The sequence below is a fragment of the Coregonus clupeaformis genome, chromosome 20 (genome assembly GCF_020615455.1).
Source record: "Coregonus clupeaformis isolate EN_2021a chromosome 20, ASM2061545v1, whole genome shotgun sequence".
NCBI classification, from domain to species: domain Eukaryota; kingdom Metazoa; phylum Chordata; class Actinopteri; order Salmoniformes; family Salmonidae; genus Coregonus; species Coregonus clupeaformis.
Window position 1 is genome coordinate 36,246,777 of NC_059211.1, and position 23,746 is coordinate 36,270,522.

At 38.7% G+C, this 23,746-nt stretch overlaps 1 protein-coding gene across 1 annotated transcript in view; it reads left to right on the top strand.

Moving 5' to 3' along the window:
* Window positions 1–23,746, top strand: part of LOC121534151 — a 195,832-nt gene that overhangs the window by 10,630 nt on the left and 161,456 nt on the right. Inside the window, exon 2 of the mRNA XM_041840668.1 lies at window positions 3,457–3,572. Within this exon, the coding sequence (XP_041696602.1) occupies window positions 3,457–3,572 (116 nt within the window). The remainder of the gene's footprint in view (window positions 1–3,456; window positions 3,573–23,746) is intronic.

The window sequence follows — 23,746 nt, forward strand, 5'->3', positions numbered from 1 at the left end:
CTGGACCTGTGTCCAAAAACAAGCTACAAATGGACAGTACCAAAACAAATGATCTAATGATTCAATCTCTTCGCAGCAAAATCTGCAGAGCTGGGAAGATTGTATCCCCCATATAAATAACATTCTATTGGTAGCAAGAATTTCATATAATAATTTAAATTGAAAAATTCTAAGTTTTGAATCCGGCGTCGTTTAGCGTCGTTTTGCGTATCAGTTCATAAACACTATGCCATGGGATCTTCTTAGAATAGAATGTGTGTGTGTGTGTGTGTGTGTGTGTGTGTGTGTGTGTGTGTGTGTGTGTGTGTGTGTGTGGGTGTGTGGGGAGTTTGGTTCTTCTAACCCCAAAAGTCCAAGGATAGAAGAACCAATCCACACACACACACACACACACACACACACACACACACACACACACACACACACACACACACAAATCTCTTCTCTCTCTCTCTCTCTCTCTCTCTCTCTCTCTCTCTCTCTCTCTCTCTCTCTCTCTCTCTCTCTCTCTCTCTCTCTCTCTCTCTCTCTCTCTCTCTCTCTCTCTCTCTCTCTCTCTCTCTCTCTCTCTCTCTCTCTCTCCTTCTCTCTCTCTCTCACACTCATCAGATCCCAGTTCACTTCACAGGGTGTTTATTTAATGTTACTGTGACTGAAGCATTTCTTAATTATATTAAATACTGTCTCTTTCATTCAGCTTCAACACCTAGCCATTACAGGCATGCTCTTTACCCCAACCCAGTAACACACACACACACACACACACACACACACACACACACACACACACACACACACACACACACGCATGCATACACACACACACACACACACACACACACACACACACTCACACACACACAGAGACACACAGAGACACACAAAAAACACACACAGACACATGCAGATGATCTATGCTCTAATGATTAGAAGATGCACTGTAGGAGAAGAGCATTTACAGTACAATTCTATCTTAGAAGAGAAAACACATTTACAGTACATTTCTATCTTAGAAGAGAAAACACATTTACAGTACATTTCTATCTTAGAAGAGAAAACACATTTACAGTACATTTCTATCTTAGAAGAGAAAACACATTTACAGTACATTTCTATCTTAGAAGAGAAAACACATTAACAGTACATTTCTATCTTAGAAGAGAAAACACATTTACAGTAAGCTTCTGCTGTCACCGTGACAGAGTACAGAACAACATATAGCCTGTAGGATAGTAGCGGGGCCTCTAACTGTGTGGAGCCCCGATAGCTACTAGACGAGATCGTTCAAAACATATTTGATTGTGCCTCAACCATTTTCAATATAGGAATAAAGTAATTAACGAGCATATAACTTAGTTCATGGTAAAAAAAATAAAATAATGCTTGCGTAACACAAAACGGATGTGAATGTAAAATGGCTTCCAGAAAGAATTCCGAAACTCGTTTTGGTTATCGGCTATAATATTCATACAACAAAACAAATGAAACAGTGTTAATGATTAATTTCTCTCTGAAAGCACTTGATTGGTTGATAAAGTGTTCATCACAGGCCAGCTACTCTCTCTATTGCCTGATGTAATTGCTTTATTTTCCCGTTAGATAATTAATTTGATCCCTGTTTACGGCACTTCGCTGTAATTTCCCATTTAGATTCCTATCTCCTGCACCGGTACTGACAGCACACACACACACACACACACACACACACACACACACACACACACACACACACACACACACACACACACACATGCACACACACACACACACACACACAGACAGCACCTCAAGTGAGCGAGCGAAGCACATTAATGACTTGACAAAATCCACATCCTGTCAATTGCTGTTAGATGTGACAAAAATGACAAAATGACAAGGTAATAACCAGTCTGGGGAAAGGAAGGCTTCAAATACTTACACCCACTCCTCTCTTTACGAACTAATCAAATAATTGCACAGCAACACGGTTAATGTCCTGAACATGTTGTTGTAATGGCTGTATTGACCTTTTATCCCTTCTCCTACAATTTCTGCGGCAAACGGAAATCTAATTAACATAATAAAAAAATCCCCATCAAAATCTGTCAGTTTAAGATAGCAATATCGTTTTTTGTATGGGCTGCATCTCAATCCACTGCATCCGACGATATCGCCCTTCTGCGTCTGAGGTGAAAGGTGACAGAGCTAGAGCGGTGTTTGTCGGAACATATGAGAAATCCTGAAAATCAGCATTCTCACGAAAACGTCTGTAGCGTCCGAATGGTGCAAGCTATTATGACCCCTCTGTGAAAAGATGAGACTCTCACGAACACGATGGTGGTCTCCGTTTTGCTCTACGACCCCCACAAGTGTCACAGGACTCGTCTGTAGTCGGTACAGCCTCTTCTGCCAACCTCTGTCCGACCAGTTTGGGCTATGTGGAAAGGTCTCTCACAAACACGTAGAGGTTGGTTGTTTTGCTCTAGGACGCCCACAAGCCTCACAAGACTCATCTGAAGGTCCTCTGTACAAGTTTTTTTTTTTTTTTTATCAAGGTGTATAATATAAAATAAAATAAGGGCTTAAATACATGTACAAAAATAAATGGACAAATATCTCTCAGAGATTGGCCAGACACTTCAGAACAAACTTCCTTTTGATTTTTTCGGGGGACTATCTATTGTTCCATGTAGTGAATCTGTTTTTCAATGCGTTTCAAATGTCAGTAATGCCAAATTCAGTGTTTCAGCAAATATTTTTTTTAAAAAATATATTTATTTTATACCTTAAGGGGTCTTAAAATTCTCTACTAAAATAGCTAAATGGTCCTTTGTGTGATCATCTTAAAACAATTCCATATGTTAGCTCAGTAGAACTTAGCAGAACTTAGCAGACTCCAGAGGGTTAATGGACAGGCTTAAGCGATCAGCAGAGGAAGAACAGAGCACAAGGTCTCTGACTGCCCTGGGGAATGTGGCGCGGCACAGACGTTCTGACAGTACACTTACCTGATTATATATTGCTGAAGTTTAGCTACAGACAAGAAAAGTAACATTCTGTCCAACATGACATTTCTGCCAACTGTTGTGGATGTCATTCAACACGTCATTCAAGAAAGTCCACAACTCCATAACTAAGGAGTACCTTTACAGCAGCGCGTGTATGTCCAAGAAAGATATCCCACTTGGGTCAATAAAGTTGATCTTATCTTCTCTTTGTCCCCCTCTCTCTCTCTCTCTCTCTGTCTCTCTCTCTCTCTCTCTCTCTCTCTGTCTCTCTCTCTCTCTCTCTCTCTCTCTCTCTCTCTCTCTCTCTCTCTCTCTCTGCTCTCTCTCTCTCTCTGTCTCTCTCTGTCTCTGTATCTCTCTGTCTCGCTCTCTGCTCTCTCTCTCTCTCTCTCTCTCTCTCTCTCTCTCTCTCTCTCTCTCTCTCTCTCTCTCTCTCTCTCTCTCTCTCTCTCTCTCTCTCTCTCTGTAGATGTGTCAGAATGCTTCATCTGCAGAGATAGCAAGCTTGGAGAACCTCTCGGGAACTTCTGTGACTGTAAGAACATGGTGGCCCATCACCTGTGTCTCTTGACATGGATTCAGAAGGTAAACTCTTTCCCACCATTAAAGCCACTGTTCTCATCTAATCTCTGAGCCTTCACAGGGGCTAGCCATAGAGCTCAGGTAAAACCGGTAGGATTGTCAAACGTTTTGTCTACTGACCATGTGTTGCTTTATGGTCTAGTTCGCTGCTGTTGTAGAAAGCTCTTGTTGATACTAGCCAGATGGTCACAGCTATATAACTAGCTAGCAGGGGGGGGGGGGAAATAAACAATTTAATTCACTCTCCATAATCGCATGCAGCACATAGATACATTTTTTTGCTAGCTGGCTAACTTTAGCAAAATGGTTAGCATGATTCGCTAGCTAGGTAAAGACACTGCATTGACTCTCGGCAGCCCAGCTACAGGCAGCTGCTTCAATGGAAGCGAATCCATTGTGATTTCATTATAATGTTACTAGCTACAAGGGGCCAGAGAGCTAGCTTGGTAGAACATTTAGTACTATGTGCATTGTGCTGCACTTTACCACCCCACTGGTTTCATGTGAATGTGAGTGTGACTGCCTTGCTCAGTTAGCTAACTAATAAGCTAGTTCACGTGATCAAACCTAACATAACAAATCCTTCACAAAACTCCTTAGCTAGATGTAAAAGACTTGCTCTAGAAAAAATATCTCATGCTTTTTTTTTTTTTTTTTTTTTTTTTTGTTAGAAGCTCCCCCACATAGAGGTTTATGCTCTCTGATTGGCTCAAAGTCAAGTTGTCAGCCATTGCAGAGCGTTGCGATTCTACAAGTAGAAACGTCAGGTTCGTCTGTGCCAGGTTGGTACACACAGCAGGTGCGTATTTTGTTAGGAACGGCCTCCTACTGTGATATGTACCCCATCGGAAGTCTATCCTCAGTCAGATTCTCTGTGTGTTCTCAGAAAAAGAACTCAGTGTATCAATGTGGGCGGTCAAAAAAATGTAGTTTTCTGGATACCACAAAAGTGGTTCCGTAAAGCTCCATTCTAGGACCTGGTTTGTTTACCTCCGATAAATTATACTACTACGCTACATTAAAGGCACCTGCACAGTAGGACATGTAAACAGAACAACCAATTAGACTGTAACATAGGGCCTACAGATGTCAGATCTTAACTCTTTTGTCACTGAGGATTTTCCTGATGCATAAGGAAACTCAAATGAGCCTCGTGAGCGACTGAAAATGCAAGAGCAGTCGAGTATCGATTGGGGCTATCAAAATAATGTTATCTCTCACTCGCTCAAACGCTAGGCCTATGTCCTATTACTGCAACATTTAAATGTACAAAAATGTATCTGAAATGCAACCATACACATCAACTGCTGTTGATTTATGTAGCTTAATAACACAAGATGGATATTGGTCTACACTAGGCTACAACACACAACGTCTAGTGTATCCAAAAGTTACAAATGAACTGCCAAAATGAAGTTAAATCGTGGGGTGGTCTAGCGGTTAGGGCCACTGCCTTCAGCACGCACACACGGGTGGTCTAGCGGTTAGGGCCGCTGCCTTCAGCACGCACACACGGGTGGTCTAGCGGTTAGGGCCGCTGCCTTCAGCACGCACACACGGGTGGTCTAGCGGTTAGGGCCGCTGCCTTCAGCACGCACACACGGGTGGTCTAGCGGTTAGGGCCGCTGCCTTCAGCATGCACACACGGGTGGTCTAGCGGTTAGGGCCGCTGCCTTCAGCACGCACACACGGGTGGTCTAGCGGTTAGGGCCGCTGCCTTCCATGCGCTTACCACGGGTGGTCTAGCGGTTAGGGCCGCTGCCTTCAGCACGCACACACGGGTGGTCTAGCGGTTAGGGCCGCTGCCTTCAGCACGCACACACGGGTGGTCTAGCGGTTAGGGCCGCTGCCTTCAGCACGCACACACGGGTGGTCTAGCGGTTAGGGCCGCTGCCTTCAGCACGCACACACGGGTGGTCTAGCGGTTAGGGCCGCTGCCTTCAGCATGCACACACGGGTGGTCTAGCGGTTAGGGCCACTGCCTTCAGCACGCACACACGGGTGGTCTAGCGGTTAGGGCCGCTGCCTTCAGCACGCACACACAGTGCCTTCAAAAAGTATTCACACCGCTTGGCTTTTTCCACATTTTTGTTGTGTTACAGCCTGAATTTAAAATTGATTAAATTTTGATTCTGTGTCACTGATCTACACACAATCCCCCATAATGTCAAAGTGGAATTATGTTTTTAGAAATGTTTACCAATGAAATAAAAATGAAAAGCTGAAATGTCTTGAGTCAATAAGTATTCAACCCTTTTGTTATGGCAAGCCTAAATATGTTCAGGAGTAAAAAGTAGCTTAACAAGTCACATAATGAGTTGCATGTACTCACTCTGTGTGCAACAATAGTGTTTAACATGATTTTTAAATGACTACCTCATCTCTGTACCACACACATACAATTATCTGTAAGGTCCCTCAGTTGAGCAGTGACTTTCACGCACAGATTCAACCACAAAGACCAGGGAGGTTTTCCAATGGTTTGCAAGGAAGGGCACCTATTGGTAGATGGGTAAAAAAAAAGCAACATTGAATATCCCTTTGAGCATGGTGCAGTTATTAATTACACTTTGGATGCTGTATCAATACACCCAGTCACTACAAAGCTATAGGCGCCCTTCCTAACTCAGTTTCCGGAGAGTAAGGAAACCGCTCAGGGATTTCACCATGAGGCCAATGGTGATTTTAAAACAGTTACAGAGTTGAATGGCTGTGATCAGAGATAACTGAGGATGGATCAACAACTTTGTAATTACTCCACAATACTAACATAAATGACAGCGTGAAAATAAGGAAGCCTGTACAGAATACAAATATTCCAAAACATGCATCCTGTTTGCAATAAGGCACCAAAGTAATACAAATGAAAAAAATGTGGCAAAGAAATAAAATAAAAACTGTTATGTTCAGGGCAAATCCAACACAACACATCACTGAGTACCACTCTTCATATTTTCAAGCATGGTGGTGGCTGCATCATGTTATGGGTATGCTTGTCATTGGCAAGGACAAGGGAGTTTTTTAGGATAAAAAGAAACAGAATAGAGCGAAGCACAGGCAAAATCCTGGAGGAAAACCTGGTTCAGTCTGCTTTCCAACAGACACTGGGAGATGAATTCACCTTTCAGCAGGACAATAACCTAAAACACAAGGCACAATATACACTGGAGTTGCTTAGCAAGACAACATTGAATGTTCTTGATTGGCCTAGTTATGTTGTAGCTTTTACTTAAATTGGCTTGAAAATCTATGGCAAGACTTGACAGCTTGAAGATTTTCTAAAAGAATAATGGGCAAATATTGTACAATCCAGGTTTGCAAAGCTCTTGGAGACTTACCCAGAAAGACTCATCGCTGCCAAAGGTGATTCTAACATGTATTGACTCAGGGGGTTGAATACTTATCTAATCAAGATATATTAATGTTTTATTTTCTATAAATGTCTAAAACATGTTAGAATTTTTCTTCCACTTTGACATTGCAGAGTATTTTGTGTAGTTCATTGACAAAAAATTACAATTAAGTCCATTTGAATCCCACTTTGTAATACAACAAAATGTGGAGAAAGTCAAAGGTTGTGAATACTTTCTGAAGGCACTGTATAGGCCTACCATGTCATGTGGGTTCGATCCCAGCCCACGCCCTTCTGGCACAAACAACTCAATCCCCCCGATTGACTTGATGTAGTTACACATTTCAAATGTGTACAGTCCAGGGTTATTTTACCCCCAATCTTGATGAGAAGTGACCGTACCAGACACTTTTGGATAACATAAATAGGAAACAAATCAAATAATAACAGTAGGCTACACCAACATTAGTTTCATACAAAGTGTCGGATAAATTACCACAGTAAATTTGCCATGGTAAATGAGGAAATACTTTTTTTTCTCCATTGTACGGAATGCTTGTTAAATATATAAATCGCCCTTAAGTATTATTATTTTTTTAAACGACTGAGTTGTTGCGATGACAATTCCAACCAGTATCTTCAAAGACTTTGGGTGCAAGCAGGACACTGACAGTACACTTTCAAGCAGGACACTGACAGGACACTTTCAAGCAGGACACTGACATCAACTTTTAGGGAGTGGTAATAAGGTGACCAATGAGATCAGCGTAATAAGGTGACCAATGAGATCAGCGTAATAAGGTGACCAATGAGATCAGCGGGTGAATTTAGCGCATATTGATGGTGTAAGGAGACATCAGCTGGTGATAATAAAGATGCTGCCTTTTGAGGCAGAATTTCAAGGCAGGACGTCAAAATTGACATGTCCCAATCCCATGTATTTGGTATTTTGTATTTTATTAGGATCCCCATTAGCTGTTGCAAAAGCAGCAGCTACTCTTCCTGGGGTCCACACAAAACATGAAACATGACATAATACAGAACATTAATAGACAAGAACAGCTCAAGGACAGAACTACACGGCACACGTAGCCTACATATCAATACATACACACAAACTATCTAGGTCAAATAGGGGAGAGGCGTTGTGCCGTGAGGTGTTGCTTGATCTGTTTTTTTGATACCAGGTTTGCTGTTGGAACGGAGTTCCATGCAATAATGGCTCTATATAATACTGTATGCTTTCTTGAATTTGTTCTGGATTTGGGGACTGTGAAAAGACCCCTGGTGGTATGTCTGGTGGGGTAAGTGTGTGTGTCAGAGCTGTGTGTTGTAAGGTTCTGTATTTATTTTCTTAGTCAACCTTCTTGAACGTAGCCCTGTTTCTTTGTGTTCTTGAACGTAGCCCTGTCTTTCATTTTTGTTCATTGATTTCACCTGTGTTAGTTACTCACCTGGTCTCATCAGCTCCTTATTTAGTTCAGTTCTTTCTGTTTGTGCCTTGTGAGGTATTGTTCGTTTTGACTCTACTAAGCCTTTTCCTAGCTCGTTTGTGTGAACCAGTTATAGCCTTCAGTCCTAGTTTTTGATTCTCCTGCCTGTTTGCCTACCTGTGTATGACCATTGCCTGCCTGTGACCACGATTCCTGGCGTAATAAACACCTGCTGTGCTCTGCGCGTGAATCTACACATTTTTCTCCCTGAGTATTCATTACATGTGTAAGTTGACTATGCAAACTATTTGGGATTTTCAACACATTTTTTCTTATAAAAAGAAGCGATGCAGTCAGTCTCTCCTCAACTCTTAGCCAAGCGAGACTGGCATGTATTTATACAATGAAGAGCAAGACGTGCCACTCAGTATCCTTCACTGGGCGTAACACTTTGCGGTGCAGCGAAAATTCCCTACATTTATGAATTAATGGCGGATAGAAGTCCCCGCTTGGGATAACATTTTCCAGAAGAATAAGGAATCATTTTTGCGAAATGTAAGTATAACGTTTATTTATTCACCAAATTACGTTAAAATGTTCAACAAATTACTTTCATATGAGTTTTGAATTGAAATGTTGAGTAACTGGTATATTTTTGCCATTTTGCCAAGCTAGCTAACTACCTAGCTAACACGTCGGACGCAATTTGTTTTCATGGACTGAAGGTAAACATTTTACAACGTCTGATTGAAAACGTAGGAAATGCAGCCAGCTGTGTTCTGTTCAATCTAGGCTTGCTAGTCAGCCATGTTATTTGTACATTCTGTTGATGAGTCTGTTTTTCTAGCTAGCTGCATGCAGTGTCTGTTCACCTAGCTAACGTTAGCTAACTTTCTCTTGCCACTTTCCGTTCCCCTATTGTGTTGCACCATTGGGGTTGGTGTTACCAGTTACAATTAGAAGCTAAGTTATTCTACTCTGACTGTAAACAACTTGACCAAGCCTAAAAATATGCAACACTGTTAACAAAACAATTACATATTAATAAAGGTAGTTTTGGCTTCAGAGACTTGAACCAGCACTGAAATTTGAGCAGTGAGGTTAATTTCTTCCCTTGTCTCTGCTTGTTCCAGATTGAAGGACATCCCACCCTGACACTGTGCAGATGTAAAGAACTTGTTGTGAACCTCCCAGCCACCAGGATAATCACCATGTCCCAGGATATTATTCAGGAGTGTGCAACATAGATTCACCCAAGTTATTGTGTATCATGCAGATTTGTCAGGACATTGTAACTTATGAAGCTCATTCTAAAATACAGACGTGATTTCTGTCCCAGGGGATTGTGTGCAAGTCTTCAATTTAGACCACAATTAATTACATTTACATTTACATTTTAGTCATTTAGCAGACGCTCTTATCCAGAGCGACTTACAGTTAGTGAGTGCATACATATTATTATTTTTATTTATTTTTTCATTTCATACTGGCCCCCCGCGGGAATCGAACCCACAACCCTGGCGTTGCAAACGCCATGCTCTACCAACATCCCTGCCTGCCATTCCCTCCCCTACCCTGGACGACGCTGGGCCAATTGTGCGCCGCCCCATGGGTCTCCTGGTCACGGGGTCTCCTGGTCACGGCCGGCTACGACAGAGCCTGGATACGAACCAGGATCTCTAGTGGCACAGCTAGCACTGCGATGCAGTGCCTTAGACCACTGCGCCACTCGGGAGACTAATTAAATTACGTATTAGTGAAAGGCTGGAACAAAAACTCCTGTCCTGCCTATAAAATAAAATAAAAACTGTGGCTGTCATGACAAAATTTGCTCTCATGTATCGAACAAGCTTATGAATGTTGGAGGTTAATCTCCTAGATATCCCTCAATTGGGAATTACTTATTTTGTACAATGGACTGTGTTTTAAGGACTTGTGCAGATACACGAAAACCAATACTAATGTTAACATTCATTCAAAATTACAAGTGTTGATGCCTTGAGGCTTGGGCGTCTGGTGACTGCATCTGGTAACGTTAAGAACACCTTCCTAATATTGAGTTTGTAACAAACTGATATCAATAAGGGATGATAGCTTTCACCTGGTCAGTCCATGTCATGGAAAGAGCAGGTGTTCATAATGTTTTGTACACTCAGTGTATATTCCTGTTTGATATGCATTTATATATATAATTATATTGGACATGTTATCCTTTATCACATGCCAGCATTTGTTTTGTATCCAATGCATTTAGCTTACATTAGGATGAAGTAACCTTCTAATCTAGTTAGATTGCATCATATCACCTTTAAACATTAGTTATCAACTAATATAAAACCATGTTATCTTGAACATTGATGTCATTTAATAATATGCATGGGTGTTATAGTTGTATGAATGAATCACAATGCAAGCCTACTTGTTAGAAAAAAACCATCAGCAGCTCTAATGAAATATTAACTTCACTTTGAAACGCTACTATTCTGGCTATTAATCATTCTTAAACAGTCAGTCAAATAGCTTATTTAGCTATCTAAAAAAAAAAAACACCTAGCCTGTATGATAGCAGCCAAAGCAATATGTGAGAGGAGGACCCTATACCGTAGGATACTTATTCTGGTTGGTGTCAACTTCCTTCATGAACAGGTACCGAGGAGATCGATTCTGTTACTTGTTATTTGAGTCAGATATTTCAATTTTGGGATAGTTGTTCACTGAATTGCTAGCACTAGTTGGTCACGCTGCTACAGTGGCTGCAATGTGGCTACAAACGTCTCGCGCTCGGTGCAATGTGAATGCGTTATCACGCGATGCTGTCTTCGAGTCCTGTCCCAAATGGCAGTAACCTACTGGAAAAGTGCTACCTACTAAGGTACAGTGGGGAAAAAAAGTATTTAGTCAGCCACCAATTGTGCAAGTTCTCCCACTTAAAAAGATGAGAGAGGCCTGTAATTTTCATCATAGGTACATGTCAACTATGACAGACAAAATGAGAATTTTTTTTCCAGAAAATCACATTGTATGATTTTTAATGAATTTATTTGCTAATTATGGTGGAAAATAAGTATTTGGTCAATAACAAAAGTTTCTCAATACTTTGTTATATTCCCTTTGTTGGCAATGACACAGGTCAAACGTTTTCTGTAAGTCTTCACAAGGTTTTCACACACTGTTGCTGGTATTTTGGCCCATTCCTCCATGCAGATCTCCTCTAGAGCAGTGAAGTTTTGGGGCTGTCGCTGGGCAACACGGACTTTCAACTCCCTCCAAAGATTTTCTATGGGGTTGAGATCTGGAGACTGGCTAGGCCACTCCAGGAAATTGAAATGCTTCTTACGAAGCCACTCCTTCGTTGCCCGGGCGGTGTGTTTGGGATCATTGTCATGCTGAAAGACCCAGCCACGTTTCATCTGCAATGCCCTTGCTGATGGAAGGAGGTTTTCACTCAAAATCTCACGATACATGGCCCCATTCATTCTTTCCTTTACACGGATCAGTCGTCCTGGTCCCTTTGCAGAAAAACAGCCCCAAAGCATGATGTTTCCACCCCCATGCTTCACAGTAGGTATGGTGTTCTTTGGATGCAACTCAGCATTCTTTGTCCTCCAAACACGACGAGTTTAGTTTTTACCAAAAAGTTATATTTTGGTTTCATCTGACCATATGACATTCTCCCAATCCTCTTCTGGATCATCCAAATGCACTCTAGCAAACTTCAGATGGGCCTGGACATGTACTGGCTTAAGCAGGGGGACACGTCTGGCACTGCAGGATTTGAGTCCCTGGCGGCGTAGTGTGTTACTGATGGTAGGCTTTGTTACTTTGGTCCCAGCTCTCTGCAGGTCATTCACTAGGTCCCCCCATGTGGTTCTGGGATTTTTGCTCACCGTTCCTGTGATCATTTTGACCCCACGGGGTGAGATCTTGCGTGGAGCCCCAGATCGAGGGAGATTATCAGTGGTCTTGTATGTCTTCCATTTCCTAATAATTGCTCCCACAGTTGATTTCTTCAAACCAAGCTGCTTACCTATTGCAGATTCAGTCTTCCCAGCCTGGTGCAGGTCTACAATTTTGTTTCTGGTGTCCTTTGACAGCTCTTTGGTCTTGGCCATAGTGGAGTTTGGAGTGTGACTGTTTGAGGTTGTGGACAGGTGTCTTTTATACTGATAACAAGTTCAAACAGGTGCCATTAATACAGGTAACGAGTGGAGGACAGAGGAGCCTCTTAAAGAAGAAGTTACAGATCTGTGAGAGCCAGAAATCTTGCTTGTTTGTAGGTGACCAAATACTTATTTTCCACCATAATTTGCAAATAAATTCATAAAAAATCCTACAATGTGATTTTCTGGATTTTTTTTCCTCAATTTGTCTGTCATAGTTGACGTTTACCTATGATGAAAATTGCAGGCCTCTCTCATCTTTTTAAGTGGGAGAACTTGCACAATTGGTGGCTGACTAAATACTTTTTTTCCCCACTGTAGGTGCCTTAGGAGGCAGATAAGCAGCAGGCAGCTGCCTTTGGATTGGTTAGGTAATTACAGTAAAATACACCAACATTCATTTCCATTCATGTAAAGTTTTCAAAACTCATGATGATGCTCTGGGCCGACGCGTGCTGTCAGACCGCTGTGGTCCAGCAGTTCACAATACTCTAGCAAGCTGTGAGAATACGTGATGATATTTACATTTTACATTTACATTTACGTCATTTAGCAGACGCTCTTATCCAGAGCGACTTACAAATTGGTGCATTCACCCTATAGCCAGTGGGATAACCACTTTACAATATTTTATTTTTTTTAGGGGGGGGCGGGGGGGTAGAAGGATTACTTTATCCTATCCCAGGTATTCCTTAAAGAGGTGGGGTTTCAAATGTCTCCGGAAGGTGGTGAGTGACTCCGCTGTCCTGGCGTCGTGAGGGAGCTTGTTCCACCATTGATATGAGGTCAGTTGGGTTACACATCCGTTCCCAAACCATAGCCCCTTAGGTACGGTACTGCATTGTATAGCCTACAAACACCACTATTCAATATTCATTCAAAACCTCCTGCTGCAGGATTCTTTTCCCCCTGCGACGAAATGGCTCATGTTAAGATCCGACATCTGTACAGTGTAAAGGTAACCAGTTCTCTGGTTTAATACTATATGTGGATAAGGATCTGTTCGACCACACCATGGTTGTCTGATTACGTTTTAGTCATTTAGCAGACGCTCTTATCCAGAGCGACGTACAGTTAAGTGAGTGCATACATTTTCATACTGGCCCCCCGTGGGAATCGAACACACAACCCTGGCGTTGCAAACGCCATGCTCTACCAACTGAGCTACACTGCAGCCTTCCTTAGCTGGCACGGTGATAGATACTCACATAAACCAAACGGGAACACTATCAATAGCCCATTGGAATGATTAACAGTGTGTAGATAGTTTGTGCTGTCTGTTGTTGGTTGTAATTAAAGATCCATGTTTATGCTGAGGTCTTTTTATCAACACTGATTCTTTACTGTGATTATTGTCTCAACAACCACCCATCAGGGCTTTCTACAACTAACAACCACCCATCAGGGCTTTTTACAACTAACAACCACCCATCAGGGCTTTCTACAACTAACAACCACCCATCAGGGCTTTCTACAACTAACAACCACCCATCAGGGCTTTCTACAACTAACAACCACCCATCAGGGCTTTCTACAACTAACAACCACCCATCAGGGCTTTCTACAACTAACAACCACCCATCAGGGCTTTCTACAACTAACAACCACCCATCAGGGCTTTCTACAACTAACAACCACCCATCAGGGCTTTCTACAACTAACACACTAATAGCCAAGACATATCAGACATCAACAGTATGATGGGGGTTTTGTTTCTTATAGTCAGTTGAAACCAGAGAATCTCTTACGTAACGTAATAATTCCAAAAAGAGAAAAGCGTGTTGATGTACAGTGTCTTCAGAAAGTATTCACACTCCTTGAGTTTTTCCACATTTTGTTGTGTTACAGCCTGAATTTAAAATAGAGATTGTGTGTCACTGGCCTACACACAATACCCCATAATGTCAAAGTGGAATTATGTTTTCAGAAATTTTTACAAACTAATTAAAAATGAAATGCTGAAATGTCTTGAGTCAGTAAGTATTCCATCCCTTTGTTATGGCAAGCCTAAATAAGTTCAGGAGTTCAAATGTAATTAACAAGTAGTTACTCCACAATACTAACCTAAATGACAGAGTAAAAAGAAGGAAGCCTATACAGAATACAAATATTTCAAAATATGCATTTTGTTTGCAATAAGGCACTAAAGTAAAACTGCAAAAAATGTGCAAATTAAATTAACTTTTTGTCCTGAATACAAAGCGTTATGTTTGGGGCAAATCCAACACAACACATCACTGAGTACCACTCTTTATATTTTCAAGCATGGTGGTGGCTGCATCATGTTATGGGTATTCTTGTCATCGGCAAGGACTAGGAAGATTTTGGGGGATAAAGAGAAATGAAATAGAGCTAAGCACAGGTTCAGTCTGCTTTCCAACAGATACTGGAAGACAAATTCACCTTTAAGCAGGACAATAACCTAAAACACAAGGCCAAATATACACTGGAGTTGCTGACCAAGATTGAATGTTCCTGAATGGCCTAGTTACTGTTTTCACTTAAATCGGCTTGAAAATATATGGCGAGACCTGAAAATGGATGTCTAGCAATGATCAACAACCAACTTGAAAGAGCTTGAAGAATTTTTAAAAGAATAATGTGCACATATTGTACAATCCAGATGCGCAAAGCTCTTAGAGACTTACTCAGAGAGCCTCACAGCTGTAATCGCAGCCAAAGGTGATTCTATACATTCAATGTGGTTTTAATGGGGCTGTCTTTCTTCTTATTGTTTTATACTGTTCAATCAACTTCAACAACAAAAAACAATTCTGCATTTTCATTAATTTCTGCATTTCCTTCACTCATGTGTCATCATTTCCTGTAAAACGTTTGTTTTGTCTTTGTTTGCCTCTATTTTGTGAAAAAAGTCCCTTTTCTTTTAGCAGAATAATTATTGAAAGGATTCAATGGCATTTCTTACTTTCGCCACAAGGGGCATTGTGCCGATTTCTAAGGTGCTTTTGGCACCCACACTGCCTCACAGGCAAGATCCATGTAAAAAAAAGTACATATGCGCAACGTCGGCGCCAGTGCTTCTTCACAGGCGCTATTCATGGTAGAAAACGACATGTGCGCACCCGAAGCTCTTGCTAGCAAATGAGCCGTTCTCAACTGTTAGCACTCTCTTACTGGTGGTAAGAACAGACGGTTTTTCGAGTTTCACCACTCAGTTATTACATTTAAATTTAACAAAACCAAACATTGAAATATCATTGTGTAAGGTAGAGTAAAAATTCAAACAGGTCCGTGCATGAATACCGGTAGACCTACATAGTAATGGAGGCTGCTGAGGGGAGGACAGCTCATAATAATGGTTGGAATGGAGTCAGTGGAATGGCATCCAAATTGATACCATTCCACTAATTCCGCTTCAGCCATTACCACAAGCCCGTCTTCCCCAATTAAGGTGTCACCAACCTCCTGTGGCGGTGCCCTATCTTAACATATATTTTACATATACATTTCCTTATTCATCCAAAAGAAGAGGAAAAAGCATCTAATTAGGTGACATTTTAAGATGGTACAAATTGTGCTACATAATGTACAGTACAAGATAGACCGTTAGTGTCTTCATCACCATACTCAGTCATTCACCCTGCTACAATACAAACGTTTTCTGCTCTTTGACCGACTGTTCCTCTCTTAGTTCTCTCTGTCCTCCCCTCCTCTGGTCTGTTTGAATCTCCTATAAGTGACAGACAACATGCAACAGTCGCCCTTTCATCTCCTAACCCCTCCACCCCCTCCCCCTCACCCCTCCACCCACTCAGTGCCTCCTACCCCCCTCCTACCTCCCTCCCTCACCCCTCCTACCCCCCCACCCCCCTCCCTCACCCCCTCCTACCCCATCACCGCCTCCCCCAGCTGCCAGAGTGGAGAACCACTTCCCGTAAGTGTGTGTCTCGGCACATACCAAATTACACACAACACACACACTCATCCCACTCCGTCAGGAGTGTGTGCTGATATATGCAGCATGTGGACTTCTCCAGAAGTTTTTTTTATTTTTTTTTCTAACTCTCTAAAGTGCTCAGGGGAGGCTAACCGCTCTGCCTCAGTCCAAACAGGAATCAGTGACTGACCTGTCACTTTTCCTCTGATAGCCATCTCCAGAAAGCAGGTCTGCATCCAAAATGACTCCTTATTCCCTATATAGTGCACTACTTTTGACGAGACCCCATAGGGCTGATAGGGCTCTGTTTAAAAGTAGTGCACTGTGTAGGGAATAGGGTGCCATTTGTGATATAACCAGCGATTGACCTGTCACTTTTCCTCTGATAGCCATCTCCAGAAAGCAGGTCATGCGCGTACGTCTAAAGTGCCTCTTAACCGCATTTTATGAAGCCAGAAAATGTAATCCAATAACGATTAGACACGTGAGTGCTGTGCAGCGGCCAGGCTGCAGGCTGGGAGGGGAGTGAGGCCAGGCTGCAGTCTGGGAGGGGAGTGATAGCATGCCCTGTTACCACTCTAAAAAGCAGCTGGACCAAAAGGAACGGCAAATTCCACGTCCTTATCTAATTTCAACCCAGAGCAGTTACTATACCATCCAGATGCTGTTGTGAAACAAACCAGCCTTAACTCTAAAACACTAAAGGGAAACAAAACAACCATTGACTTAGGTTCCCTTTGTTCATATTACACCTCAGCTGTGTACAGCACAGACAGATAGTATCTATATCCAGCTAGTATAATGGTATCTATATGCAGCTAGTATAATGGTATCTATATGCAGCTAGTATAATGGTATCTATATGCAGCTAGTATAATGGTATCTATATGCAGCTAGTATAATGGTATCTATATGCAGCTAGTATAATGGTATCTATATGCAGCTAGTATAATGGTATCTATATGCAGCTAGTATAATGGTATCTATATCCAGCTAGTATAATGGTATCTATATGCAGCTAGTATAATGGTATCTATATGATGTTAGTATAATGGTATCTATATGCAGCTAGTATAATGGTATCTATATGCAGCTAGTATAATGGTATCTATATGATGTTAGTATAATGGTATCTATATGCAGCTAGTATAATGGTATCTATATGCAGCTAGTATAATGGTATCTATATGCAGCTAGTATAATGGTATCTATATGATGTTAGTATAATGGTATCTATATGCAGCTAGTATAATGGTATCTATATGCAGCTAGTATAATGGTATCTATATGATGTTAGTATATTGGTATCTATATGCAGCTAGTTTAATGGTATCTATATGCAGCTAGTATAATGGTATCTATATGATGTTAGTATAATGGTATCTATATGAAGTTAGTATAATGGTATCTATATGCAGCTAGTATAATGGTATCTATATGCAGCTAGTATAATGGTATCTATATGCAGCTAGTATAATGGTATCTATATGCAGCTAGTATAATGGTATCTATATCCAGCTAGTATAATGGTATCTATATGCAGCTAGTATAATGGTATCTATATGATGTTAGTATAATGGTATCTATATGCAGCTAGTATAATGGTATCTATATGCAGCTAGTATAATGGTATCTATATGCAGCTAGTATAATGGTATCTATATGATGTTAGTATATTGGTATCTATATGCAGCTAGTTTAATGGTATCTATATGCAGCTAGTATAATGTCATCTATATCCAGCTAGTATAATGGTATCTATATGCAGCTAGTATAATGGTATCTATATGCAGCTAGTATAATGGTATCTATATGCAGCTAGTATAATGGTCTCTATATGCAGCTAGTATAATGGTATCTATATGCAGCTAGTATAATGGTATCTATATGATGTTAGTATAATGGTATCTATATGATGTTAGTATAATGGTATCTATATCCAGCTAGTATAATGGTATCTATATGCAGCTAGTATAATGGTATCTATATGCAGCTAGTATAATGGTATCTATATCCAGCTAGTATAATGGTATCTATATGCAGCTAGTATAATGGTATCTATATGCAGCTAGTATAATGGTATCTATATGCAGCTAGTATAATGGTATATATATGATGTTAGTATAATGGTATCTATATGCAGCCAGTATAATGGTATCTATATGCAGCTAGTTTAATGGTATCTATATGATGTTAGTATAATGGTATCTATATGCAGCTAGTATAATGGTATCTATATCCAGCTAGTATAATGGTATCTATATGCAGCTAGTATAATGGTATCTATATCCAGCTAGTATAATGGTATCTATATGCAGCTAGTATAATGGTATCTATATCCAGCTAGTATAATGGTATCTATATGCAGCTAGTATAATGGTATCTATATGCAGCTAGTATAATGGTATCTATATGCAGCTAGTATAATGGTATCTATATGATGTTAGTATAATGGTATCTATATGCAGCTAGTATAATGGTATCTATATGATGTTAGTATAATGGTATCTATATGCAGCTAGTATAATGGTATCTATATGCAGCTAGTATAATGGTATCTATATCCAGCTAGTATAATGGTATCTATATCCAGCTAGTATAATGGTATCTAGATCCAGCTAGTATAATGGTATCTATATGCAGCTAGTATAATGGTATCTATATGCAGCTAGTATAATGGTATCTATATCCAGCTAGTATAATGGTATCTATATGCAGCTAGTATAATGGTATCTATATGATGTTAGTATAATGGTATCTATATGCAGCTAGTATAATGGTATCTATATGATGTTAGTATAATGGTATCTATATGCAGCTAGTATAATGGTATCTATATAATGTTAGTATAATGGTATCTATATGCAGCTAGTATAATGGTATCTATATGCAGCTAGTATAATGGTATATATATGCAGCTAGTATAATGGTATCTATATGATGTTAGTATAATGGTATCTATATGCAACTACTATAATGGTATCTATATCCAGCTAGTATAATGGTATCTATATGCAGCTAGTATAATGGTATCTATATGCAGCTAGTATAATGGTATCTATATTCAGCTAGTATAATGGTATCTATATGATGTTAGTATAATGGTATCTATATGCAGCTAGTATAATGGTATCTATATGCAGCTAGTATAATGGTATCTATATGCAGCTAGTATAATGGTATCTATATGCAGCTAGTATAATGGTATCTATATGATGTTAGTATAATGGTATATATATGCAGCTAGTATAATGGTATCTATATGATGTTAGTATAATGGTATCTATATCCAGCTAGTATAATGGTATCTATATGCAGCTAGTATAATGGTATCTATATGCAGCTAGTATAATGGTATGTATATGCAGCTAGTATAATGGTATCTATATGATGTTAGTATAATGGTATCTATATCCAGCTAGTATAATGGTATCTATATGCAGCTAGTATAATGGTATCTATATGATGTTAGTATAATGGTATCTATATCCAGCTAGTATAATGGTATCTATATGCAGCTAGTATAATGGTATCTATATGCAGCTAGTATAATGGTATCTATATCCAGCTAGTATAATGGTATCTATATGCAGCTAGTATAATGGTATATATATGCAGCTAGTATAATGGTATCTATATGATGTTAGTATAATGGTATCTATATGCAGCTAGTATAATGGTATCTATATGCAGCTAGTATAATGGTATATATATGCAGCTAGTATAATGGTATCTATATGCAGCTAGTATAATGGTATCTATATGATGTTAGTATAATGGTATCTATATGCAGCTAGTATAATGGTATCTATATGATGTTAGTATAATGGTATCTATATGATGTTAGTATAATGGTATCTATATGATGTTAGTATAATGGTATCTATATGCAGCTAGTATAATGTCATCTATATCCAGCTAGTATAATGGTATCTATATGCAGCTAGTGTAATGGTATCTATATGCAGCTAGTATAATGGTATCTATATGCAGCTAGTATAATGGTATCTATATGCAGCTAGTATAATGGTATCTATATGATGTTAGTATAATGGTATCTATATCCAGCTAGTATAATGGTATCTATATGCAGCTAGTATAATGGTATCTATATGCAGCTAGTATAATGGTATCTATATGAAGTTAGTATAATGGTATCTATATCCAGCTAGTATAATGGTATCTATATGCAGCTAGTATAATGGTATCTATATGATGTTAGTATAATGGTATCTATATGCAGCTAGTATAATGGTATCTATATGCATCTAGTATAATGGTATCTATATGATGTTAGTATAATGGTATCTATATGCAGCTAGTATAATGGTATCTATATGATGTTAGTATAATGGTATCTATATGATGTTAGTATAATGGTATCTATATGATGTTAGTATAATGGTATCTATATGCAGCTAGTATAATGTCATCTATATCCAGCTAGTATAATGGTATCTATATCCAGCTAGTATAATGGTATCTATATTATGTTAGTATAATGGTATCTATATGCAGCTAGTATAATGGTATCTATATGATGTTAGTATAATGGTATCTATATGCAGCTAGTATAATGGTATCTATATGATGTTAGTATAATGGTATCTATATGCAGCTAGTATAATGGTATCTATATGATGTTAGTATAATGGTATCTATATCCAGCTAGTATAATGGTATCTATATGATGTTAGTATAATGGTATCTATATGCAGCTAGTATAATGTCATCTATATCCAGCTAGTATAATGGTATCTATATGCAGCTAGTATAATGGTATCTATATGCAGCTAGTATAATGGTATCTATATGCAGCTAGTATAATGGTATCTATATGCAGCTAGTATAATGGTATCTATATGCAGCTAGTATAATGGTATCTATATGCAGCTAGTATAATGGTATCTATATGCAGCTAGTATAATGGTATCTATATGCAGCTAGTATAATGGTATCTATATGATGTTAGTATAATGGTATCTATATGCAGCTAGTATAATGGTATCTATATGCAGCTAGTATAATGGTATCTATATGCAGCTAGTATAATGGTATCTATATGATGTTAGTATAATGGTATCTATATGATGTTAGTATAATGGTATCTATATCCAGCTAGTATAATGGTATCTATATGCAGCTAGTATAATGGTATCTATATGCAGCTAGTATAATGGTATCTATATGCAGCTAGTATAATGGTATCTATATGCAGCTAGTATAATGGTATCTATATCCAGCTAGTATAATGGTATCTATATGCAGCTAGTATAATGTCATCTATATCCAGCTAGTATAATGGTATCTATATGCAGCTAGTATAATGGTATCTATATGCAGCTAGTATAATGGTATCTATATCCAGCTAGTATAATGGTATCTATATGCAGCTAGTATAATGTCATCTATATGCAGCTAGTATAATGGTATCTATATGCAGCTAGTATAATGGTATCTATATGATGTTAGTATAATGGTATCTATATGCAGCTAGTATAATGGTATCTATATGCAGCTAGTATAATGGTATCTATATCCAGCTAGTATAATGGTATCTATATGATGTTAGTATAATGGTATCTATATGCAGCTAGTATAATGGTATCTATATGATGTTAGTATAATGGTATCTATATGCAGCTAGTATAATGGTATCTATATCCAGCTAGTATAATGGTATCTATATCCAGCTAGTATAATGGTATCTATATGCAGCTAGTATAATGGTATCTATATGCAGCTAGTATAATGGTATCTATATGCAGCTAGTATAATGGTATCTATATGCAGCTAGTATAATGGTATCTATATCCAGCTAGTATAATGGTATCTATATGCAGCTAGTATAATGGTATCTATATGCAGCTAGTATAATGGTATCTATATGCAGCTAGTATAATGGTATCTATATGATGTTAGTATAATGGTATCTATATGCAGCTAGTATAATGGTATCTATATGATGTTAGTATAATGGTATCTATATCCAGCTAGTATAATGGTATCTATATGCAGCTAGTATAATGGTATCTATATGCAGCTAGTATAATGGTATCTATATGCAGCTAGTATAATGGTATCTATATGCAGCTAGTATAATGGTATCTATATGCAGCTAGTATAATGGTATCTATATGATGATAGTATAATGGTATCTATATGCAGCTAGTATAATGGTATCTATATGATGTTAGTATAATGGTATCTATATGATGTTAGTATAATGGTATCTATATGATGTTAGTATAATGGTATCTATATGCAGCTAGTATAATGTCATCTATATCCAGCTAGTATAATGGTATCTATATCCAGCTAGTATAATGGTATCTATATTATGTTAGTATAATGGTATCTATATGCAGCTAGTATAATGGTATCTATATGATGTTAGTATAATGGTATCTATATCCAGCTAGTATAATGGTATCTATATTATGTTAGTATAATGGTATCTATATGCAGCTAGTATAATGGTATCTATATGATGTTAGTATAATGGTATCTATATTCAGCTAGTATAATGGTATCTATATGATGTTAGTATAATGGTATCTATATGCAGCTAGTATAATGTCATCTATATCCAGCTAGTATAATGGTATCTATATGCAGCTAGTATAATGGTATCTATATGCAGCTAGTATAATGGTATCTATATGCAGCTAGTATAATGGTATCTATATGCAGCTAGTATAATGGTATCTATATGCAGCTAGTATAATGGTATCTATATGCAGCTAGTATAATGGTATCTATATGCAGCTAGTATAATGGTATCTATATGCAGCTAGTATAATGGTATCTATATGATGTTAGTATAATGGTATCCATATGCAGCTAGTATAATGGTATCTATATGCAGCTAGTATAATGGTATCTATATGCAGCTAGTATAATGGTATCTATATGATGTTAGTATAATGGTATCTATATGATGTTAGTATAATGGTATCTATATCCAGCTAGTATAATGGTATCTATATGCAGCTAGTATAATGGTATCTATATGCAGCTAGTATAATGGTATCTATATGCAGCTAGTATAATGGTATCTATATGCAGCTAGTATAATGGTATCTATATCCAGCTAGTATAATGGTATCTATATGCAGCTAGTATAATGTCATCTATATCCAGCTAGTATAATGGTATCTATATGCAGCTAGTATAATGGTATCTATATGCAGCTAGTATAATGGTATCTATATCCAGCTAGTATAATGGTATCTATATGCAGCTAGTATAATGTCATCTATATCCAGCTAGTATAATGGTATCTATATGCAGCTAGTATAATGGTATCTATATGATGTTAGTATAATGGTATC